The sequence below is a fragment of the Balaenoptera ricei genome, chromosome 1, assembly GCF_028023285.1.
Source record: "Balaenoptera ricei isolate mBalRic1 chromosome 1, mBalRic1.hap2, whole genome shotgun sequence".
Classification (NCBI taxonomy): Eukaryota; Metazoa; Chordata; class Mammalia; order Artiodactyla; family Balaenopteridae; genus Balaenoptera; species Balaenoptera ricei.
Genome location: NC_082639.1, coordinates 17,585,056 through 17,610,321, shown reverse-complemented (window position 1 = coordinate 17,610,321; position 25,266 = coordinate 17,585,056). Strand labels below are relative to the sequence as shown.

The window sequence follows — 25,266 nt, the reverse complement described above, 5'->3', positions numbered from 1 at the left end:
TCTTGGCTTCTCCCCACTAGATCTCAGTAGCACCCCTCCCCACTGCTGTGACAACCAAAAATGTCTCCAGACATTGCAAAAGTCCTCTAGGGGTGAAATCACTACGGTTGAGAACCATTGATCTAGACTGTAATCCTGGTCATTTGTCTGTTCCTTCATTCAACACATGTTTCTTGAGCTCTGGGTGTGTGCCAGGCGCTGTTCTAGGGCCTTGGGAATACAGCCATAGAGTTATAGGTGTCGAGTTCATTCCCACTGGGATTGCCTGCCGGAGGACGGAGTAAAATATTTCATGCAGGGATGAAATGGGGGCCAGGGTTACCCAAGGCTCTTGGAGGAGGTGACATTTAGCCAGGCCTGGAAGGATGAATAGAAGGTACTGGAACAGAGAAGGTGGGAAAGAGGACATTCCAGACTGAATAGGACAGAGTGGTCATCCTGCATTTGTTCCGCAGAGGTTCACAGAGGACCTGCTGCACGCAGGGCATCTTCTGGGGATACAGATAGTCTACAACAGGGCCCGTCGGGCATCCCAAGAAGGGTCTCCATCTTGTCTGGAGGCTGCAGAGGCATCAGGAAGGGCTTCCCAGAGCAGAGACAGCAGCCAAATCTTGAGGCTGAGCAGGCTGGAGCTAGGCAGGCGGGGGTGGGGAGGTGGAGGGGGTGGGGGGAGGGCGGAGATGGGGGAAGAGGGAACAGCTCCTGCACGGGCCATAGCGCCTGAGAGAGCCTGAGGCTTTGGGGGAAGGGCAAGGAGGCTGCTAGGGTAGGAGCACAGCATTCTGACAACAGGGGGAGGGAGATGAGCCTGGAGAGAAAGGTCGGGGAGAAGGACTCTCAGTTAAAGAGCTGGACTTTATCCTGGAGGTGCCGGGGAGCCACGGAGGGCATTTGAGCAGGGCTGATTTATTTTAGAAAAATCACATGGTTGCAGTGAGATCGGCTGTTCGGGGAGCAGAACGAGAGGCAGGGGACAGTTGTAGAGGTTCAGGAGTGAGATCAAGGTGGCAGGAGTCTGGAGTGGAAGGGACAGACGCCACAGACACTTAGGAGGTAAAGCATTAGGATGCGGGCTTGAATGTGGGGCTGAGGGAGCTGGAGGCGGCATCAGGGCAGATTATGGTTGTCTAAGCAGTGCAGCCCTGAGACGAATCAGCAGATAAAAGACCAAGCAGAGAAAGATATGCCTGTGAATCTCAGGATGCAAATTATTTTTGAAACTTTGCTCTCATGCATCATCTTTAAATATGAATAACCAACATTTTTTTAGAGCTTAATGCTGTGCCAGGCACTGTTCTAAGCACTTCATGTGCATTAACTCGTTAAGTCCTTGCAATAGCCCTATGAGGGAGATAATTCTTATCATCTTCATTTTGCTGAGAAAGAACTGAGGTACAGAGAGAGTAAGTAACTTGCCTAAGGTTAGACAGCAAGCAAACGGCTGAGCCAGGATTTTAACTCAGGCAGTCTGGTTCTTCCAGAGACTGTGCTGCTATTATACTGCCAAAATGTAGAGTTTGTTTAAAGCCTGCTTAACTTCAGCTATTGGTAAAGCCCTGTAACCTTAATATAAAAGTAAAAAAAAACAAGCAATGGGATTACATTTTATAGGTTGTGGTAGAGGACGTAAACTGGAAAATCACCTTCTGGAATCTCAGCGAAACCCTAAACCTTGGCAGTGACTGCCGCCACCTGGTGGCAGTGTACCCCAAATGGAGGAGCTATGACAAAGGCCACACCCAGTTCCTTTGGGTGTTGAATTTATGAAACCCCAGGCCTAGGTGATGAGAGCCTGCTAAAACAGGCATTACTATTATGAAAATGTGTCCTCTGTTAGACAGGAAGAAAGAGGCGAGGTCCACAAAGCCCAGGCTGCAGGGTGTGTCCCTGAGGATTGTGACTGTGGGTACTTGGGATGGGGTTGCCAGACCTCAGCCACACTCCTTCACCAGTTCCCTAGACGACCAGCATTAGGCATTTCTGAAACAGCTGGTGGGAGCTAGGGGTGGGGTGGGGTGATACCCTGCAAACACGGGCTGTACCCATGACCCCGACCTTCTAATCCCAGGGCTTAACTGACCTCATTAACTCCACGGGGCTCCAGAGAGACCCCCCAAATCATTCTCTGTCAAACCACATTCATACAAATCCTGGTCCTGAGGCCTGTGCAGGAAAACCTTCTGCCTGAAGACTGGGGACTGGAGGTGGTGACCCTTGGATGTGAACCCTCTGCAGGCTGGTGACAGGGCAGAGCTGGCCCCACCCCCCTGCCGGCCGAAGGGCAACGAGGGAGAAAACTGGGTGAAAGCAGAGCATACTGGGTAGCCTGGCCAGGAGCTGAGCGGTCCAGTCTCCCCCCACCCCCGGAGTTGCCATGACAAATGAATGGGGGAGGGAGGAGGAGAGGAGAGACCACTTGCCCCTCAGACAATGGGAACCTATTCCAGGTCACACTTGGCCTTGTCCTGAGAGCATTGGGGTGGTCAGAAGTTCTGGGTTCTTCATACCCTGCAGTATTGGGATTTGGGGGAGCAGTTCTTAGCTCAGGCCAGGCTTGGGAACCCAGAATGGGGGTCACAGACAGGATCCCTTCTCCTGGAAAATCCCAACCCTACCAGAGCCTCCTTCCTGGGCTCTCTGACACCCCATCGTAGGCTAATTCCACATGAAGTTCGGTTCATATTCTGAGTGCTTCACCCCTCCACTGAAGAACTTGACCTTGTAGTGGGAGGTGAGCGGCGGGCGCAGGGAGGAGGCGGCAGTCGCTTTGGGGACAGGCCAAATATTTTATGAGTAATTTAATATCTGGAGTGCGAACCACTGAACAGGGAACCCGTCAGCTGCCCGGAGCAAGGAGTGGGTCTGGTCCTCATAATGCAGGGGAGAAGATGGGAGACTGACAGGGACGACCAGGGGCCTCCGGGAAGTTAACCCATTAAGGGCCCTGGGAGGGAGCTACGAGGGCACAGGGCGGGCTTCCACTCTGAGTGTGCCTGCTATGCACCAGATACCGTGCTGCCGTGCACTTGCCAGGGGTTTGAACACTTGAACTTGGATGGGAAAGTGTGCCCTGTGGAAGAGGCACTGGCTTTGAGACCCACAGACCTGAGCTTGGCTCCTGCTAAGTATGTGACACTGGACTAGTGACTCCACTCGTCTGTGCCTTAGTTTCCTTATCCATAAAATGGGAATGATGACCAATGGTACCTACATCACAGGTAAGAACTTATTGTCTAGTGACAATAAATACAAAGAATTCAGTGTGGTGCCTGGGACACAGCAGGTGCTCGATAGAGAGACCTGCGTCCACAACTCTGATGACGCTCACAACAGCTCTCTGAAGCTCCCAAACTTCCTTCGTGGGGTTGTCCCTGCCACCTAGCCACACCCTGGCCCCCTCCTCTCTGGCCCCGGAGTGGGGCCTGAAGGGCTTTTGTCACATTACACACAGCCATGGCTGTGTCTCCTCCTGACACCTGCTTTAGAACCCCCTCAGGGTTTCTGGGGAGGAGTCCTGTCCAGCTTGGTGACAGGCCCTGGACACAGATCTGGGTCAGATTCCCAGTTCAGCCACATTCTGGGGAGCACTTCATCTCTCTAGGCCTTCATTTCCTCATCTGCAAAATATGATTAATGAAACACCTTCCTCATAAAGAGGCTGTCACAATTAATGAAGATCATGCTGTACAGAAGCTAGCAGAGAGCCTGGTACACAGTAGGTGCACATTAAGTGATTTATCATCATCATTACTTCAGGAGTGCAGCTCAGGGGACACACTCTCTTAGTCCATGTCCCAGCTCTGCCTTAGCCAAGTTATGTAACCTCCCTGTACCTCAGTTTCCATATCTGCAAAATGGGCGTAATAATAATACCTGCCTCATGGGAATTAAAAGAGTTAAGATATAGGAAGCGTTTAGAACAGAGCTTGGAACAAATGAGGAGCACAGTCAATGCCAGCTGCTAGTATTCTCTTCTTCTGACGTTAAGAAGCAGTTGGTGAGAAGGAAGCTCAACTCCCCTCCTCTGTCCTCATTCCACCATTCCTAGGTCTGGGACGCAGGTCTCCCAGTGCCACCTTTATCTGGGGCTTGGGGCTGCAGCCTGGTGAGCTCACTCCCTGCTCTGGGTTTATCTTTCAGCCTGGCTGCGGGACTCTGAGAGAGTCCAGGGGTTTCTCCCCGCATGCAGCTCTGCCCTTTGGTTAATCATTAAACTGCCCTTTCCCCTCAGCCCAGTCCCAACCATTGTTTCCTTTCCTGAAAGAAATTCAATGTCCCTGAGTTGAGGTGGCCCAGAGATCACCTGGTCCAGCCTCCTCATGTTACAGATGGGAAACTGAGGCTCAAGAGGGAAAGCCACACACCAAGTGGATGTTCAGGCCGGAACTTGAACCCAGGTCTCTGGCTCCCAGTCCAGTGCCCTTTCTCTGCATCAGGTTGTCTCTGAGAGGCTGGCCATAACTTGTGCCCAATGCTACTGATGGGCACATGGAGGCCCAGAGATATGAGGGGACTGGCCTGAAGTCCCACAGCCCATGGCCTGGGTGAGGTAGGGGGCCAGGATTGAAATCCAGGCCTAGGGAGCATCAGAATCTCAGTAGCTCTATGCCCTGTCCACCAGGGCCAGCAAGGACATGGGCAGGCCAGGCTTCAGCCTCATCACGGTGCTCCAGAAGGAAGAGCCTGGACAGACCAGGGATCAGCCCCCCATTTTATAGTCCCAGAGAGTAGAGTCACTTACCTGAGGTCACAGTGAGTCAATGACTCTGGAACCAGTGCACCTGCATCTTACTCTGCTCCCATTATCTATTTTTAATGTCTTTCGCTAAGGATCTCAAGGTCCCTACCAGCTTGGATCCAGCTAAAGGGACATTCTCTGAGCATCTCTGCAGACAAAGTGTGCAGCTCAATTCCCCAGTGTCCACGTCTCTACTTTCCTGGTTGCCATGAACACCTGCTCTGTGCAAGGCACTATCCTGGGTACCTTAAAAATGTTATCCTTTTCTTCTTAACAGTCCGTGGCACATAGATTATTTTTCTTATTTTATAGATGAGGAAGAAGTCTCAAAGGGCATAGGTGACTCCAGGTCACAACAATTGTGGTTGGGCCTGGTTGGGGGCAGACTGTCCCGCTCGCCACCCCTCGCAGGCCCCGTACAGGTTTCCAGCACTGAGAAACAGGAGGAATGAAGACATGTTTTTCAGGTCTCCTTCCCTGGAAACCAGCTGGGGCGGGTCCCCGCAAGGCTGACATTTATGTCCTGTCTTTAATCACATTAGCTGACATGTTCTAAACAAGGTCTGCAGATGACTTTTTAACAAGGGCCCAGCTGTCTCTCCCAAGGAAACCTGTGCCTGTGGGGAGAGCTGCCCCGAGGGGTGCGAACTCAGGAGCCGGAGTCTGCAGACAGCCCACACTGCGGTGCCGCCCACATGCCTGCTGCAAACCCAGGCTGGGGGGAGAAAGGGAAGTTTGTCCCAAGGTGGGCACCGGACTTTTCTGCGTGCAAAGCTTGTTCGCCTCTTGCAGCTTCTCCGAACCCTACAACAAGCAATAGTCTCATTTCTCAGATGCCAACGTTTGTTGAGGATCTACTGTGTGTCAGGTGTGGAATGTGGTTCTTTATAAAAACCATTCTTGATTGTGTGCCTACTACAGACCAGTCAGGTGCTTTACACGCACTAGCTCACTTAGCGTTCATGCCAATATTAGCCAATACAGCTCCATCTTACAGCCAAGGAAACAAAAGCTCAGGGTTGAGCTGACTTCCTTTCCCAAGGTCACCCAGCTAGAATGTGGCAAAGCTGGATTTGAACCAGGTGGGGCTCTTGTGAGAAGCCAATGAGGGAATGTGCACAAAGCATCGGGCAAGGTGCCTGATGCACAGTAGGGGCTCCGTGGACTGTACTTTGTTTCTTCTGCCCTCTTTCTGCCGACGGCTTGTTTACATTCTCCCTGCTCCCCTGGATGCTGTAAGAGTTTATAGGGACAAATACTTGACAAGAGGCACAGATGAGAAGAATCTGCAAAAGACAACGTGAAAATGAGGTAGGGGAGGCAGGAAGATCTGGAACAGAAGTGAGGAAGGAGGCTTCCAAGAAAATATGTTCCATCAGATGTGCCCACTCGCTGCTGGTGCGTCGCTTTGGAGACGCTAGGGGCTCAGTTCTCTTTGCATTATTGGGGAATAAGCCCCCGTCTCCTTGCCTGCGAATGGGGGTGACAATGCCCACATCAGGGAGGGGGCAGGGGGGATTGTCATGAGGATTAAATGGGTTAATGTCTGTATGACATTCATGATCTCAGTTGAGTTTCTTCTGCTTGCCTGTCTTTGTTTCCCCTGGAAACGTCAAGTCTTCCCAAGGAAATTGTCCCAAGGGCCTACAACACATTATTGCATTCCCTCTCATTCTGGGCAGGACACGATTTTGGCATTCCTTCCATCTTGCCTTTCTTCCTTCCATTCAACAACTATTTATTGAGCCTATATTATGTATATCTGTCTCCAGACCCTGTACTCTCTGGAGTAAGAAATATTCATCAATCAATTAGTTAACTAACACACATGTGCTTTCACTCATTCATTTGATAAACATGAATCTTCTGGGCTCTCTGAGCTGTGACATGTCTGTTTCTGGCCTCTTTTGTTTGCTTCTGGGTCCTGGCTATGGTCTGTATAGGTGAGGATGCTGGAAAATTGAGGTATGTTGGGGGACTTGGCCACTGTGTCCTCCCTGGTCAGTGACCCGGTAATAACTCTTCTCCCTTTTCCTATGGGTGTCACAAGCCCTCCTAAGGTTCCTAATCCGTAGGCTTGGGGCGGGCCTGAGAATCTCTGTCACAGGTGGGTCTAATGCAGCTGATCTAGTTAGCCCCTCCTTCTGTGGGGAAGTCTGACGCTCAGAGAGGGGTAGCAACTTGTCTGAGGTCACACACTAAGTCAGATTCCGAGGCCAGCCTGGAACTGGGAGCTCTTGGCTTCCCATCCAGGGCACTTCCTGCTCTGCCAGGTCCCCTCACTGTGGGTGTCCCTCCCTGGGTGGGCCCTGCTGGGTTTCTCGAACAAACACCCTTTTCTCTTACATCTGGCCAACAGGGTTGTCTATGAGAATGCCTCCTGGCTACGTGCAAAAATAAACGCAGCTCGCAGCCTGCTCTGAAAGGAGGGTGTGTGTTTGTGTGTGTGTTGGGTAGTGGGGGGAAAGGCAGGGCACCTGGTGCCCGTTGTCAGCAGGAGACCAGAAAGGCAAGGACGTGGAGGAGAAACAGGAGCCAGACCCGCAGTGCTCGGAGCAAGGGGTGCTCAGCATCGGGGAGATGGACCCTCCGCTCTTCATCCTTTCCTGTGTCTGCCTGCGTACTTGCTCACCATCCTCATCAGAACATAATCACATGACCACAATGGCAACAATAACAGTAAGAGGTCCATCACTGAGTGCTTGCCAGATACCCAGCTCCCGTGATAACCGCTGCCTGTGGTTGAGAGAAATCCAGTTCACGGCAGATCAACAGACTGAACCAGGGCCCCTAACCCTGCCACTTAAAGTGTGGTCCCTGGTCCCGCAGCATCAACTTCCCCGGGGAGCTTGTTAGAAAAGCAAATTCTCAGCCCCCACCCCAGGCCTGCTGCATTAGAAAATGCATTTTACCAAGACCCTGGGTGGGTTTTGTGCACATTAGAGTTTGAGGAGCCCTGCACCATCACAGCACCCCAGTTCCAATGACAGCCCACCATTGATAACTATAACTAATACTTGTGGAGATCTTTCTGCATGCCAGGGGCTCTGCCCATAGAATCCCATTTAACCCTCATCAGATTTCTGGCATGTATATGATTATCACCCTCATATTACAGATGAGGGAACTGTAACTCAGAGAGGTTAAGTAATTAGCCTGAGAACACACAGCCTTTAAGTGGCAGAGGTGGGAATTGAATACAGCCTCTCTGTCCTTCCGGTTCCTGAGCCCCCAGGCTTTCCTCCCTCACTGCGTTTCTCATTTTGTGTAGGTCCCAACAGACAAGAAATTTGTTTTCCCTTCTTTCCTCAACCCCGTGTAGCCCACTGACTCCTGTGAGCAGAGGCTGGGCTACTACTGGTCACCGCTTTCATGTCTAGCAGCTTAGCCTTCTCACTGGGAGCAAAGGTCCACCTGTACTAGAATCACCAGGGGTGTTTGAGAAAAGTGCAGATTCCTGGGGCTTCCAGGTCCTACGGAATCAGAACCTCTGGGACGGGGCCTAGACACCAGCAAGTTTCCAGGGGATTTCGTTGCCCACCAGAATTGGAGACCCAGTGCCTCTGGTCACTCAGGGTAGGAATTGCAATGCCTAATTTACAGTCAAAGACAATGAGGCCCAGAGAGTTTTCCTGTCAATGTCCCAAGGTTGGAGCCTGGCAGACTAGCCTAATGGAAGGTGAACTGGCTTGGGAATCAGGCAGTTCTGGGTTCAAGTTCCTGCTCTTCCCTTTCCAAGCCTGGAGCCATACCTGGGTCTAGAGCAGAATGTCAAATCCAGCCCACAGACTGTGTGCAGCTTGCTAGCTAAGAATGGTTTTTACATTTCTAAATGGTTGGAAAAAAATCAAAAGAAAAATATTTTGTGACTTGAAAATTATGTAAAATTCGAATTCCAGTGTGCTTAAAGATTGATTGGAACAGAGCCATGCTCATTTATTTATATATTGTCTGTGGCTGTTTTCATGCTCTTTCCAGCCTGTATGGCCACCAAACCTAAAATAATTCCTATCGGGCTCTTTACAGAAAAAGTTTGGCAGCCCCTGGTGTATAGCAGTGATTCTCAAACTTTAGCTGCATCAGAATCACCTGGAGGGCTTGTTTTAAAACACAGAATGTGGGGGCCCATCACCAGATTTTCTGATTCGCCCAATCTGGGGTGGGGACAGAGAACCTGTATTTCTAACACGCTCCCAGGTGATCCTGATGCTGGAGCCACACTTTGAAGACCCTGGTTTAGAGGAACTTGGATCTTCAAAGCTGATGCTCAGCCCGACCCCAGAAGCTTGTAGCCCACCCAGGGAGTGGGATGGGCTTGGGGAGAAGGGAGGGAGGAGGCAGGAGCTCCAGGTCGCATCTCAGCTGCCCGTCTACCAGCTCCTCTTCCAGGCTGTCCTTCTCCTGGTGTCTGCTCCCCCCTGGTGGCAGCAAGCCTGGAGCTGGCCTGGTGTGTTCAGCCTTGACAGCCAATCCTTTCACATTTCAAAGGCTTCAAGGTTTACACATCCTTTCCCCTAGGGAATCTGCTTCGAGGAATTTAATCCAAGAGACGAATCACCGATACACACCAGCGTGCACACTGCATCGTTTGTTTGTAAGCAGGTAACATAGAAGACCAGGGCAGTCACTTGATGTGGTCGCACAGCTGGTAAAAAGTTCAAGCAGGATTTGATCTTAAGTCTGTCTGACTCAAGAGGCAGTGCCCTCACCTGCCACACCACACTTCCCCTCAGGGGCCTCCTGTCTGCCGTGGGGAGCAGTGACTCCGAAGCCAAACTGCCTTGCGTTGAATGCTCATTGTATTACTTACTAGTTGTGTAACATCAGGCAAGCCACTTAACTGCTCTGTGCCTCGGTGTTTCCCTCTGTGAAAGGGGGACATGATTGTAAAGGTCACCAAGCATCGGGTACTCTGTGAGCTGTTATTATTATTACTTATCAAGCCCCCACCTTCCTTCTTTGCTTTCACCCTCCTTTCCTCTTCTTCTGTTTTTTGGTTTTTTGTTTGTTTGTTTGTTTTTTGGCTGCATGGCATGTGGGATCTTAGTTCCCTGACCAGGGATTGAACCGGTACCCCCAACCTTGGAAGCGTGGAGTCTTAACAACTGGACCGCCAGGAAAGTCCCTCCTTTTCTCTTCTTAATTGGCTCAAAGCTTGTGGGTCACTGGGAGGGGCACACCCATCTGGATGGACTAGGGTGGAGGTGGAGAATCAAGGATAGGGCACTGTAGCCAGGAGGTGGCAGACACCGTGGAGCCGCCCACGCTGCTGCTCTGGGAACTTCCCAGCCAACCCTGCAGTCTGGGCAGAAGGGCACAGAGTTTAACACATGGATCCCTGGGTTACATAGGCCTGGATCTAAATTCTATTTTTTTAAAAAAGATTTATTTATTTATTATTTATTTATTTATTTTTGGCTGCATCGGGTCTTAGTTGCAGCACGCGGGATCTTCGTTGAGGCAGGCGGGATCTTTCCTTGCAGTGCGTGGGCTCATCGTTGCAGCGCACGGGCTTCTCTCTAGTTGTGGCGTGCGGGTTTTCTCTCTCTAGTTGTGGCGCACTGGCTCCAGGGCGTGTGGGCGGGCTCTGTAGTTGTGGCATGTGGGCTCCAGAGCGCGTGGGCCCTGTAGTTTTGCCGCACGCAGTCTCTCTAGTTGAGGTGCGCGAGCTCAGTAGTGTGGCGTGCGGGCTTATTTTTCCCGCGGCATGTGGGATCTTAGTTCCCTGACCAGGGATTGAACCCATGTCCCCTGCATTGGAAGGCGGGTTCTTTACCACTGGACCACTAAGGAAGTCCCTGGATCCAAATTCTGAATCATCTGTGTGACATGGGCAAGTAACATCCCCTCCTTGAGCCTCAACATTCTTATCTATAGAATGGGAGCAATAAAATTAGAGCAGTGGTTCCTAAAGTGTGGTCCCTCAGGCAGCAGCACCAGCAGCATGTGGGGACTCTTAGGAAATGCAAATTTTTTTTTTTTTGGCCACACCTTGTGGCTTGTGGGATCTTAGTTCCCCGACCAGGAATCAAACCTGCGCCCTCGGCAGTGAAAGCACAGAGTCCTAACCACTGGACCACCAGGGAATTCCCAGGAAATGCAAATTCTAACAAGCCCTCGTGGTGATTGTGATGCCTGCTGAAGTTTGACAACCACAGGATTAAAAGATTTGCCCCTTAGGCTTGTTGTGGCTAGTACAGGGGAGAATACTCACTGGGCGTTTAGGTCAATAATCATGAGCTGCTATTATTATAGGCCTGCTCCTTCTTGGCCTCAGCTGATTGGGCCAGGAGTATTCTTGCTCCAAGTGGGGCCAATCAGATCCCCTCTCCTGGGAACTGGGAATTGGAGACGTTAGTCTCTATGTTACTTCCTTGAGGGGTAGGGGAATGACTTGGTGGTCAAGGCTGTTGTTGGGGGCATCCATTTTTCTCCACTTGCCCTTAACAGTTAAGAGGGCCAATCTGCAGAGAGAGGCTTAGAGCTGAGAGGTCCCGGTGGGAAACACAACAGCCCCGGTCTGGCACCCGTGTCCACTGAGACTGGGCTGTCCCACCTGCTCCTGGGTCCTGTAGGTCCTCTGGCCTCTCCTGATAAGTCCCTCCTTTTCTGGTAAATTATTTCTAGGAGGTTTCTTAAAAGTCTGGAAACTAAAAGGACTCTGGCATGTTGAGGGTTATGAGTCAGAGTCAAGGTGGGTGCATGAAGGTCAAGGGTCACAGGCCTGAGAAGACCACTTCCCTTCCTTCCCCTGCCCAACTGCTAGCCCAGCCAGGAGATCTGAGTTTCAACCCCATCCCCGCTGAGAAGGGGCAAAGGGGAAAAGGCAGGTCCGGACAGTGATGGAATAGGCAAAATCCCGAGACCCACCTATGGTCACCTCTAGGCTCCCCCCATCATTCTTGGTCCTGGTTCCTGTGATGAAACCTCAACCGTCTCTCCACAGAGCTGACAACCCTCCTCACAGGGTGGGAAAGAGAAATAACAAAGGTAAAGTGTTTAGATATGTTAATGTTTGTGTAAAGCAAGGTATGTTTGATTGCAGTGGGCATGGCTGAACACGCAGTGAGAGCCCTGGATTTCTGGCAGATCTGGAAGCTGGGAGGGGAGGCACAAAAGGGGCACTGTTCAGAGTGCTGTCAGGGTAGGCATCTGACGGAGGAAAGGCGGCAGGGTCAGGGTCTACGGGTCAGGAGTCAGAGGAGGGCAAGTCCTGCAGGAAAGCCAGCCGGCTTGAGGCAGCACTAGAGACAAGCTCTGATGTCTTGGCCGTGGCCGGCTTTGCCTGGGTCCTTGCAGCGACTTGGGGTGCCCTGCACGTGCTCACCACCAGCAAACAGATCTGCCCTTGGGGTGAAGTGTAACCCTGTACAGACAGACCCAACGGTAGAGGCTCGGGAACGTGGACTCCTGAGGCCGAATGGGTTCAGGTGAGAGGCTGGGGGACTGCAGAGGGAATTCCAGCAGGAGAGGGTGGCAAGGAGTGGTATGTCTATAGATTTAGCAAGAGCTTTGAGACAAACAGAAGCAGGCTCCAATCCTGGCTGTATACTTGCATCTGTGTGACCCTGGGCAAATCCCTTGCCTTCTCTGAGCCTCAGATTCTTATTTGTTAAATGAGGATAATAGTATGTGCCTCCCAGGGTTTGTGGTGGGGATTGAATGAGCTAATGCACACAAAACACTAAGTACACAGTAACTCAGTCGTGGTGTGGTTGTTATTATTATAACAATTCTTACTAGACACAAAGACCAGGCAGACAGTTTGTACTGAAAGGGTTGAGTAGGAATTTGTACTGAAAGGGTTGAGTAGGAGAAAGAAGGCCCAGCCCCTGGTGAAAAGGCTCAATCCAGGTCCCCTCTGAAGAGTCTGAGGTTGGGGGCAGGCCTGAAGCCCAGGAGATAGGGCAGAAGCTGCACCCAATGAACGGAATCCTGAGAAACAGCCTAGCCAAGCAGGAGGCTGGACTGGTGCCATAACCCTATGTGATAGGCTGAAGTGCTTTAAATCCCTTCTACCTCTGGTCAGGATTGGTTGAGAGTCTTGGTGGGTGGGACTAGTAGGAGGGGCTGCAGAGAGCAGGTGCAGGGCTGGGAAGGGTTCAGAGATGAGCAGGGTAAGGGGCTCACAGCTTAGCTGGGGAGACGGGGTGAGCATGAGTGAAATGCTAGATGCAGGCAGTGTGTGCTCAGACTTGAACAGTTGAGAAATGGGGTTAGAGGAGGTTGGAGGGGTAAGAGCTATGAGGACTGGCATGGTCTGCTTTTAGGGAGAGGGTGTGGCTTGAATGAGGTTTTAAAGGATGGCTAGATAGGCAGAGTGGAAGGGGAACAGTGAGAGTAAGGGCATCGAGGCAGGAAAGCATGTGTCTTGCCTAGAAGACAGAAAGGGCCCATCTGGTCTGGAGTGGAGATATTCTTTGTCCAGGAGAGGAAGGATTGAAGGACGGAAGGAAGGTCAATCCATAGAGAGCCTTGAATGCCAGGCTCGTGGGCAGGGACTATGTCCATTTGGCAGTGGGGAGCCACTGAAGGTTATTGAGCAGGGGAGTGACGTGTGTTCTGACTGGATGGCTGAGCTTGAGCCAGTCTGGGAAGACATTGGGAGGGAGAGCATGTGGTGAGAATCAGAAGGGGAAGGGTCTTGATTCCAAGGTCACTTAAGACTGAAGAAGGGCTCCTTGATCCCTTGGATGGAGGTTTGTGACGTTACACAGAGAATACCCCTTTAGGGGCCTAGATGCCTTGTCTTGAAAGAGGTCTCAGTTATCAGTGGGCAGACCTGCCCTCCCAGCTCTTCTGTGGGATCGAGGGCAACCCCTTCATCCCTCTGATCCTCAGTTTTCTCCTCTGTGAATTGGGCACGATTTAACCTATCTCCAAGGATGAGTGCGAGGATTAATGAGAGAAGGGGGAAAGGGTCTAGCCCAGTGTTTGGAGCTTATAGGTGCTCAACAGATGGTGTTCCCTCCCCATCTCCCATTGTGTGTCTGGCACAGAACTGGACACAAAGTCTGGCCCTCCAGTCACCAGCAACTAGATAGAGCTTCTGCTTTCAGAGCTCATTCATTCATTCATTGTTCAGTCATTCAAGCAGCATTCAAGCAACATTTCTGAGCACCTACCATGTGCCAGTCGCTGGGACACAGATTTGAATTAGACCACTGCCCCTTGGCCTTGAAAAGTTTATTTACTCATTCATTCAGCAACATCCATGGAGCCCTACTGTGTGTTTTGGCCAGGTGGGGGCTGGTGTTGGGGGTAAAGAGAGCGTGGCTGGCAGGGGAGGGGGTGAATTGGACCCACAGGTCACACCTCTGCATCTGGGAAGAGCAGGAACCCGGTGAAAATGCTGTTGGCCCCATCGATGCCTACCAGGGCATTCTTGTCGGTGGCCTGCAGGAAGACGGTCTCCCCCAGCTCCAGCTTGAGCACGACGCTGCCCGTGGTCACCTGGAAGGTGTTGTAGACATAGTCGCAGAAGGTGAGCACCTTCTGTGTCTGCTCCCGGCCCCGCATGAGGTTTACGCACAGGTTCCCTCGAGAGCTGGCGTGGTAGGTGAAGTAGTAGAGGCCGGGCACCCTGCACGTGAACTTGCCGCTTCGATACTCGTAGTTGTTGTTGGTGTTGGTGATCATGTGGTCGAAGCGGATGACCTGGTCCCGCCTCAGGGGGCTGTTGATGGTGCGTGTGGCCGAGAAGGCGATTTTCTGCGTGGCCTTGTAGTCTCCTGATTCACCCTTGGGGCCATGGACTCCGGGAGGCCCTGGGGCACCTTTGGGGCCAACGGGGCCCTTGGGGCCGACTTTTCCCGGAATCCCAGGAAACCCTGGGTCCCCCTTCTCTCCAAGCTCACCGTGGTCTCCAGCTAGCCCGGGCAGCCCTGGAAGGCAGAGACAAGAGATATGAGGGGGCCAGAGGTCGCTGAGAACCCGGAAAGAGCTGGGCTGGGGGGCAGGGAGCCTGGCTGCGTAACCTCAGACAGGCCCCTGCTTTTCTCTGGGCCTCAGCTCCCCATCTGTGAACAAGAGGACGGGATGTCGGGGAGGGCCTCCGAGTCTCCTTCCAGCCCAGCTTTCCGAGTCTGAGATGTGCTTGACGGTGATGGGGACCGATGCCCGTGGGGTGGGGAGCGGTGTCTCCCTCAGGAAGGTGCTGGACCTGCCCTCCTCACCAGCTCATACAGGCTTAAGCCTGGAGCAGGGATCAGGAATTCTGGGCACACGTGCTATCCCTCTCCACCCCCTCCCTGACGGCACACATCCCTCATCAATCACGCATTCTTTCTTGCTGAACCCGGAAGCGAGTATTAGAATCCTTCTCACTCCACCACTCCAAACAGCTACTCCTCCTTGGTTTGGCAGAACACAAGATAAAACCTTTTCCAGTAGAGTGGCAGAGTATAGTGGCTGTGAACATGGGCTCAGAGGACAGGCAGATGTGTTTCTCATGTCACATCTGCCATTATTAGTTGGGTCACCTTGACTGAGTCACATTCTCCAAGGCTCAGCTTCCTCATCTGTAAAATGGGGATGATGATATTTTGTGGGATCGTGAGCATGATGATATTTTGTGGGATTGTGGGATTGTGAGATTATGTGAGGACAGCGGAAGGCTACGGTTAAATGAACGCATGGACTACATCTTACAGGAGGGTTTTATGGCAGGAAGTCTCATTTGAACCCTGTGACAACTCTGAAAAAGAATCATTATCCACATTTTACAGGTGAGGAAATAGCAATTCAGAGAGGCGAAGCCACCTACCCTGGAGGTAACAACCCAGGACTGTGTGACTGCAGTGGATTTAGTGGTAAGAGAGCCATGGTTTGGCCTCAGCCTCAACATTTACTGGGTTCCCTTGGGCAAGTCAGTAGCCTTTTGGACATCAGTTTTCCCATCTGTAAAATGGGAATCAGAATTCCTTCCTTGCAAAGTTATTGTGGAGGGCTCAGCAAGCTGATGGATTTGCAAGTGTTTTGCAATCCCTAAGGTGGGCAACTGGGACTTGGGAGGTAAGAGATGGGACCTTGGTCAGTGACACTAGTCTGTTCCCAAAGTCCACAGTACCTTTCTCTCCCTTTATCCCTGGAGTCCCTGGTTTGCCGTCGGAGCCCGGTTTCCCGGGGATGCCCGGGATGCCAGGGATGGCCGGGGGCCCAGTGCAGCCACTCTGGGCCCGGGAGGCGTGGAGCAGACTCAGGAGCATCAGCGGCAGCAGCACTGGGGCGCCGCCCCGCGGGGTCTTCATCACGGCCCTGTCTCAGCTGCTTCCTGTCGGGGGGGAGGACAGGAAGATGCGGTAGGTGACGGCCATGGTTTGTTCATTCACTCCTTCACTTGTTCCTGTGTTCACTGAGTGCCTTATCCCCCGGACCCTGTTCTGGGCGCTGGAGATTCGCTGATGAACAAGGCAGATGTGGTCCCTGCCCTCATGGAGCTGACGGTCTGGGAGACGATAAACAGGTCAACATACAAGTCAATAGAACTAGTTATAGACCGTGGTGAGTGCCCTGGCCGAAATGAAAGGGTGCCTGGAGGGCTGGTTTTGTGAGGGAAGTCCTCCCACCAGGAAAGTCTACAGACTTACCACCAGGAAAGTCTATAGTCTGTAGACTATAGACTTTCCCACCAGGAAAGTTTTTTTATACAAGGGAGGCATCTCTGAGAAGTGATGTTTAGGCCGAGACCTGAAGGTTCAGACAGAGCTGGGGCAAGAATGTTCCAGGAGGAAAGGACAGGGAGGGCAAAGGGCCAGAGGCAGCACAGAGTCGGGAATGTGGAGGATCAGCAGGGAGGCCAGTGTAGCCAGAGGGGAGTCAGGGGTCGGAGGACCGGAGGTCAGGGTCTTGATAGCTGTGGTTTGGGATTTTATTCCAAGTGTTCTCAGTCATTAGAACTTCTGAGTTCGGGCTGCCTATGCTGCTTCCACAGCGGGCCACGTCACATCCTCAGAGCAGCCCTGCATGGAAGAACCAATTTTTCTACACCGAAGAGGAGACTGAGGTTCAGGGAGGCCAAGTCACTCGCTCAGGGTAACACAGGAAGGACCGCAGCCGGGACTCAAAGCCAGGCCTGTATGGCGTGGAAGCCGGTGTCCCTGCCGGTGCACCAGGCCACCTCTTCTGGCAGAATATTCTCAGGTCCCTCCAAAGGCTGTGGGCCCCGGTGAGAGGACGGTGCTTGCCCCTTTCTGATCCGGGGAACGAGGAAGAAGCCCTGGGCTGTCTTGAGCTGGTCAGCATGGCCAGTGCCCACGGCATCGATTCTCAGGACAGAAGGGACCTTAAAATTCATCTAATCCAACGCCTAGCTTCTTCTTTTTTTCTTTTTTAAATCGAGGTGACATTCACATAACATAAAAGTAACCATTTTAAAGTGAACATTTCAGTGGCATTTAGCACATTCACAATGTTGTACAACCGCCTCTTCTATCTAGTTCCAAAATATTTCCATCACTTCAATAACACCCAAATAATATTCTGTACTCACTAAGTAGTTACCCTCAAATCCCACTTCTCCCCTCAGTCCCTGACAACCGCCAATCTGCTTTTTGACTCTATGGATTTACCTATTCTGGATATTTCATATAATTGGAATTATATACACTGTGAACTTTTGTGTCTGGCTTACTTCATTTAGCATAATGTTTCTGAGGTTCATCTACATTGTAGCATGGATCAGTACTTCATTCCTTCTTATGGCTTAATAATATTCCATTGTATGGACAGATTACAATTTGTTTATCCATTCATTATTGATGGGCATTTGGGAAGTTTCCACCTTTTGCCTACTGTGACTAGTGCTAATGTGAACATTCATGTACAAGGATTTGTTTGAAACTTGTTTTCAATTCTTGAATATATACTCAGGAGTGGAATTACTGGGTCTTATGGTAATTCGGTGTTTAACTTCTTGAGGGACCCTCAGCCTACTGTTAAGTCTCCTCAATAACATCTCTGCCAAGGCCCCTTCCGTCCATGACTTGTACCATCTCAGTGATGGGAAGCTCATTACCTTCTGAGGCAGCCCATTCCACCTTTGCCCAGATCCAAATTCTCTCCATCTTTCCAGGCCCAGGTCAAAGCATTTTTCCTCCAGGAAGCCTTTCCCTCATTATCCCTCAGCCCACAAAGGCTGAGCAGTTTCCTGCTCTTAAAATAGGAGAGCAGAGGGGTCCCTGCTCATCTCCCAAGATAACCGTGGGGATCCAGGTGAGGCCATGGCTGGGGAAGAATCATAGGGTTTTGGGCTCTAGTTCAGACCCGTAGCTGGGGTTTTCTGATCCTCACAGGGAAGTGGGTTGTGATTATTTTCCCACCTTGCCGATGAGGAAACTGAGATGCAAACATTAGAAAACAACCCTCCCCAAATCACCCAGTGAGCTGGCTAATGGTGGGGCTGTGGCCAGACCCCTGCCCCCTCTGCCTCATGAGGCCTGTGCCAGCCCAGAAAAACCTGCTGATGTGGGGCTCATGTGCTCAGAAAGTCAGCCTCAGCCCCCTCGGTCTGCTCCTAATCAGTTCATGGCTCAGACCAGGAGCTGAACTAGACCAGGGGCTGTACTGGGTACCAAGGAAAGGGGGACTGCAAATGTGGGTGTGACCAGGGCCACGAGTGACCGGCTTAGGCTCTGTCACGCTCCCAAGAGAGGGTGGCTCTGGGGATTATCCTGCTTATCTGGCTGGAGGTTTTACACAACGACAATTTGACACCCTTAATAATCAATGCGTTGGGCACTTAGCAGGTGCCAGGCTCTGTGCCAAACACTTCACAGGCCACATTCTCTCATTTAATTTGGTCCTTACAGCAGCCCCCTGGGAAAGCACCCCTGCTTTCTCATTTCACAGACGAAGAAACTGGGCAGTGGAGAGGGCGGGAACCTCGATCAAGGTCACGCAGCCCTGGTGTGGCTGAGATTCAAACCCGCTCCCCATTCAAACCCATCCAAACCCCATGGGGGACAGCGCTGGCTGAGCTGATATCCTTTAGGGCTCACAGCAGCCCTGAAAGGTTCTGTTATCCCCAGAGAGCGTCCAGGCTGAGAGAGGTCATGTGACTTGGCCCAGATCACCAGCACCTGAGAGGCAGAAGCAGGGCTCAGCTCCAGTCTTGGTGACCCCAAAGCCTTTATCCTGGTGCCTCCCCATTACCTGGGGCCCCAGGTGGCAGCAGACTCCCAAGCTGACCCCCAGAGAGTTTGACTCCCGAGGTCTGAGATTGGGTCCAGGAATCCTCACTGTCAGACACTCCAGGTGGTTCTGAGGCAGGGGATGCAGAGCCTTTGGGAATCACCACCCTCTGCCATATTGGTCCTGCCCGCCAGTCCCCCCAGGCGCCGAGCCCCATCCTCACCTGGGAACCTGGCGTCCTCTGATGCCGCTGGGCTGGGCAGCAGTGGGACGGGGAGCCGGGAGCCTCCTGTTCTCAGTCCAAAGCGGAAGTTCCATTCTCCAGCGAGAACAAGGGCCTTCCCCTGACAGTCCCCTCCCAGGGGCCCAGCAGGCCGGCCCTCCTCCCTGTCACCCCATTCTCACCCTGTTCTGCTGTCCTCAGGCAGTTTCAGGTCCCGTTTCTGCAATCTGGAGGGGTTTACTGTAAATAGGATGGGTGGGTGGCCAGTTTGGTTTTGCCAGCTCAGCAGCTTTCGGGGGAAACGGGCTGTTCCGGGAGAATGTCCACACCTGGGGGCTTGCCTGCCAAGGCCCCTGACCTCATGAATTTCTTCAGGAACAGGGGTGTTCCTCAATGAGATGGAAACATGGCTGGCCTGGTGCCCGAGGGCTGGATTTGGAGTCAGGAACCTTGATTCATATGCTGGCTCTGCCACTTACCAACTAAACATTCTCAGCCAAGGGAACCCAAGGGAGCCCCAATTTCCTCTGCCATATGGTGGGACCATAATTGCACTTGCTCTACAGATTGCACTGGGGGGCTCAGATGGGATAGCGGAGGAGAAAGAGGAGGGTAAACTGTAAAGTGCAGTGCACATGTTAATTGTTAATATCATACCATGTCCCAGGCCTCCTCTTCCTGGGCTCATCTCTTCTGCTTTCTTTCCCTTCTACACCCCGGCTCTTTCCCTGTTCTCAGAAAATAATCTAATAATGAAAAATGAATTTAAAATGTGGTCATTATTTACTTATACCCCTTCCTCTGCTTCCAGCAGACCTGTAGCTGATGCCTGTAATAGGCACAGGCAGGAGCTTGTTGCTTGTAGATCCTGGAATCACAGCAAGTTCGGGCAGGAGAGGGGCTTGCAGGTCACCCAGCCCGGGCCGCTTATTTTATATATGGGGAGACCGAGGCCCAGAGGGGAGAGAGCATTGTTCAGCAAATATTTATCATGAACCTCTATGTACACTGGCGATAGAGCCACAAGCAAATCAGCCCTGGGTCCTGCCCCATGGAGTGTCTCTTCTCCTGGGGGAGACCGGTATTAAACATCAAGGGACACAATGGTTCATTGCTCCTGTGATGAATGTCACAAGAAGTAGCTGCTGGAGCCCACAGCTCTCGCTAGTGGCAGATGCAGGACTTGGAGCCAGGCATCCCTGGCACCGGGATATCAGCCCTCTTACCGAGGCTGCGTCTAAAGCAACGTGATGCCCCTCTCAGGGATGGTTGCTCAGCAAGTCCCAGGAGCTGCCATAGGTCAGGAGGACTCTCTTGACATCTGTGCTTAGAGAGAGAAAATCGTTGGGCTTGTGGATGCTTCTTGGCGGAAATTAAGTGTTTACTGCCGAGGGTGATAGGGAAAGAAGAGACTCGTGTGATAAAACCCAAGGGTCTCTGGGTTCAGCCAACTATAGACCCTCCAATGATTTGGTGGCTGGTAAAAATGGGAAAAGATGGGCTTGAATTTGGGGTAGAAACAGAATGAGCCTAAGAACAGGAAGCAGCAGGGTGGGGGGGTCAGGGCACGGGCTTTGGAATCCGCCCCTCCTAAGTTTGAATCCCAGGCCTACCTCTTTCTAGCTATGTGGCGTCAGGCGTGTTTATTGACCTCAGTTTCCCCGTATATGAGTCAGGGGCATGGGCACCCCCTCCTGGGGTGATTGTGGGGCCAGTGAGGTAACCCCGCATATCCAGGGCCTAGCTGAGTGCCCAGCCCTCAGTAGGCACCCAAGGCAAACCTGGGAGTAGTGGGATTTCTCTGAAGAGAAGACAGAAATCTTGGAGCCTGGAGGCACAGGAGCCATGCCTGGATTAGGGGTCAGGAGCTAGGGAGACCCTCGGCCCCTGAGTGAGAGCCAGCTGGCCTCTGTACCCTTAAAACGCTGGCTTGCATCCCTGATAGAGAGGGGACAATCCCTACAGAGGGTGGAAGGGAAGCCTAAGACCCTTCCACATCCCGTGGTCTGAAAGAGGCCCCCTGCTCCTTGGGGTGCCTCGTACTAGCTCCTGTCCCACCCTTGCTACCCCCCTTAAAAGCCCTCCCCCAGCTCCCCTCAGCCCAGCAGACAAGCTGGCATTTTCAAAGGCCTGTCTCTCCTGGCAAAGAGAGAACAACAAAGAAACAATTATGGAAAATAAAAATGGTACAAAAATGGTCGTTTCCGAAGTACAGGTTTCTGATCTGACACCGTGGCCTACATAAACGGTGCACTGATTTTTTAAACAAAAGAGAAATGAGAAGAAAGATGTATCACTTGCGGCATTGCCGGGCGGACTGCTAAGTGGCTGCTGGAGGTGAGCTGTAGGTGGAGCGGCCCCCTTGACCCCCGCCTTGTCCCTGCCAGGGACTCTCAGACTCTGCGGACCGGGCCGAGTTCCTAGGCCCTGGCCTCTGTTATTGCTGTGTGTGTGTGTGTGTGTGTGTGTGTGTGTGTGTGTGTGTGTGTCTTCATCTCTCCTTCCTTCTCATCGGACACGTTTCCCATGCCCCTACTATGCGCCTGGCCTGTAGCAAAGGGGCCCCGCCCTCAAGAATGCTCACAGTCCGGTGAGGGAGGCAGATCTGTAAGGAAATAAGTGCAGAAAAGCCAGGTGGTGGACCTAGTGCATTGACTTCACCTGGCGGACCGTCCACCCACCCACGTCTCTGTCCTCCCCAAACCCTTCTTTTTTTGTATGATCATATTTATTTGTGAAATCCCAAAAAAAATGATTAAACTCACAGAAAAAAAATCATGCATCATGCTTGTGGCTCCCAGCAGCAGAAAACCGGTGGGAGGAAATACAGGATAAAGGTTGTTCAAAGGTACAAACTTCCAGTTATAAGGTAAATAAATACAAAACAGGTAATGTACAACAAAAACTCATACGCCACAATAGCAAATAATCAAACTATAATATGGACTAAGGAACTGAATCGACGTTTATCCAAAGAAGATATACAAATGACCAATAGATACATGACCAGTTACTCACCATTACAAAAGATGGAATGTACAAGAAGACCAAAATGAGCACAGCTGTAGGATTCTATAAAAGTTGTTAAGGCAATAGATCCTATTCATCACAAGAAGAAAAAGTTTTTTTTGGTAACCATTTCATAATATAGGTAAGTCATATCATTACACTTCAAAATTTGATATCATAAAACAAGAAAAACATTTAAAAGGTAAAAACTAAAAGTGCAAAATTATCAAAGAGGACAAACTACTACTGTTTCACCTTTAGAATTATTTTATTAAATCTTAAATGTACAAGAGCTTCTTAACTCTACACACGAAATAGATTTTTTTTTAGAAGAATGATGTTATGTCTTATTACACCATGGTTCTGGCTAATAGTCTTTCAAAACTTTGAGAAAAATCTTGAAAAAGGTTTCACATGTCACCCAAAACTTTGAAATTTGACATTATCAAAGAAGGGATGCTTCCACACTTTTATAGAGACCACTGGAAAGACACAACAATTCAAAAGCTAAGAAACTGTTTCAAAAGCATTTTTTATAGCCTTTCCTCCACAGGAAGGTAATGTTCTTACATAACTGAGTCCGCTCACAAAATGGCTCTGTGTACCTGCTCTGGTGTCTTCTGCCATATCACTGCATATTTATGCATGACTGAGATAAGGGTTTCCTGAACATTGTTATTTCGATAACCTAAAGCTCTTCTGTTACCTCTGGGCTGTAATTCTCTATTTATACAGTCAAGCCCATGGCAAATAAGAAGCTCACAATCATCTTGTCTGTCCATAACCCCCTCTTCCTCCACTGCCTCTTTGACCATAGTTTCCTCCACTATATGATCCTCCCATGTTCCTGCTGCCACTAAGTTTTCCACTCTTCAGTAATTCGTACTTAGAGGGTTTCTGCTTATAATTCTCCAAATCACTGTAATTTTGACTTCCATAATTTCTTCTTCCATAGTTGTCATAACCAGCTCTGGAGCTCCCATCCTGGTTGCCATATCCACCATCATATCCTCCTCGTCCTCCTCCATAACCAGGGCTAACCCCCAAATTGCCACCTCCAGACCCATGATAGCCATCCCCAAATGTATGTCCTCTTCCATATCCATCAGATCCTCCTCTAAAGTTCCTTCCTCCAAAATTTCCTGCTCCAAACTTTCCCCCACCACCATGAAAATATACAAAACCAGCGTTTCTTCCTCTTCCACTTCTAGAACATTGGCCTTCTTGCATTTCTTGTCTAGACAAGGCCTTTCTTACTTCTGCATGATGACCATTGATGGTATGATTTTTCTGCAACACAATCTTATCCACGGGATCATGGTCATCAAAAGCAACAAACCCAAAGCCTCTTTTCTTGCCTGACTGCCCATCAGTAATTATTTCAATGGCATTGATTTTTCCATATTTCTCAAAGTAATCTCTAAGATGATGTTCCTCAGTATCTTCTGCAATTCCACCAACAAACAGCTTCTTCACAGTGACAAGAGCCCCCGGCTTTCCATAGTCCTCTCTTGGGACAGCACGTTTGGGTGTAACCGTTTTCCCATCAATGGAATGAGGTCTGGCAGCCATGACAGCATCAACCTCAGCCATGGATGAAAACGTGACAAAACCAAATCTTCTTGATTTTTGGCTTACAGGTTCCCGTATTAACACACAGTCTGTAAGATATCCCCATTGCTGGTAGTAGTTCCACAGACTTTCTTCTGTGGTTTCAGAGCTCAAGCCACCAATAAAGAGTTTACGGAATTGTTCCTTTTCTCTCTTATTCCTCTCCAAAGGAACAGATTTTGGAGCTTTCTTCATCATGGGCTTACTAGCTTCAGCCATTTTCCTGAAACTCAGGGGGATGAGGGAGATCTCAGGGCACGAACAGGAACCGAACTGGCCCCTGCGCTATGGTGAGAACACAAACCTGATCGGTCCTGACCCTGCGGTCAGAACTTCCACTGCTCCAGGAAAACAGCTCTAGGAGCACCTCCATGGGGACCCGGCACTGCTGCCTCTGGAGCCGCTGCCACCCTTGAATCAACCTTGAGCAACTTTCAATTTTTCAGAATAGGCTGATTGGTGAAACAGGTCAATGCAGGTTCCCCTAGTCCCAAGAGCTGTCCTGTGACCCACTCCTGAGATGTAGACAGCCTGTAGCTTGCTGGAAATAGCAGTCCTTCCCAAACCCCTTTGTGTAACAGGCTTGGGTCCAGAAATCTGTTTTTTTTAATTTTATAAATAAGTCTGCAGGTAATTTTGTTGCATCCCCAGATTTGGGAACCTGGGCTCTAACAAGTCATGAATCTGTGGTCCAAGTCGGTGGAGGACCCTGTGGGAACACGAAGGGGAGAATCAGAGAAGGCTTCATGGAGGAGGTGATCTTTGTGTTGATTCCTGACAGCTGAGTGTGTATTATCTAAGTGGACAGAGGATTTGTATGAGCCGGGTGGGGGCTCTACAGAATGAAGGAACATCATGGGCAAAGCTATGGGGGTGTGAAACAGCTTCCTTCAGGAACAAAGGAGCCAAAGTGGATGGCGGTGGTTGGAGAGCTGAGCTCCAGCCTCTGCTGTTACAGCCCATCTCATGCCTCTGTGAGCTCTGTGGGGCCTTGTGGGGCCTTTTGGAACCAAGCTGAGAGCCCAATCAGGCTGGGGTGGTTTTCCCTGGCCTGAGTGAGCCTTGGGTTTCACTGGGCTCTGAGGCCGGACCCTCAATCTGCACAGGAAAGTTACACTTTTTATCTTTTTGAACCCGAACTGTCAACCCCTTCTCATGGTGAGTGCAGCGAGAGTGCAGCAGCTTACGGCCGGCTTCCTGGTCCTCCAACAAGGATCGGGGCAGCTGGGCCCAACTGTTCAGGAGTCTCACAGAGAAACCCTGATGGCTTGTGGGCAGTAGTGGTTTTGGATGGTCTCCTGGGGGCCCCCAGAGTCTCAGTTATTCGGGGAAAATCAGACATCCAGGAGTCAGATTCTCACTCTCTCCCTCACCCATCCATGCCCACCTAGAGCACAATTACGAATATTAAATCATTTAATAGATGCGTTAGCATAATGCCTGGTGTATAGTGAGTGCTCAATAAATGTTAACTATTATGATTTTTTTACTTATTCATTCCCTCTGCTTTTAGTCATTCATTTACCCACTATTCACTCATTCATTCATTCACCCC

General features: G+C 50.9%; 2 protein-coding genes across 2 annotated transcripts; both read right to left on the bottom strand.

The window, feature by feature from the left end:
* Positions 1 to 13,909: 13,909 nt before the first annotated feature.
* Positions 13,910 to 19,168, bottom strand: C1QB (complement C1q B chain). The gene is made up of 3 exons (XM_059895560.1): positions 19,092 to 19,168; positions 15,807 to 16,010; positions 13,910 to 14,622 (listed from the first exon to the last, which is right to left on the bottom strand). Exons 2-3 carry the CDS (start codon positions 15,985 to 15,987, stop codon positions 14,048 to 14,050), a joined length of 756 nt encoding a protein of 251 aa, XP_059751543.1. The 5' UTR covers positions 15,988 to 16,010; positions 19,092 to 19,168; the 3' UTR covers positions 13,910 to 14,047.
* Positions 19,169 to 22,865: 3,697 nt separating this feature from the next.
* LOC132348201 (heterogeneous nuclear ribonucleoproteins A2/B1-like) lies at positions 22,866 to 23,930 on the bottom strand. Its single transcript, XM_059895545.1, has one exon. It carries the CDS (start codon positions 23,928 to 23,930, stop codon positions 22,866 to 22,868), a length of 1,065 nt encoding a protein of 354 aa, XP_059751528.1.
* Positions 23,931 to 25,266: the final 1,336 nt, after the last annotated feature.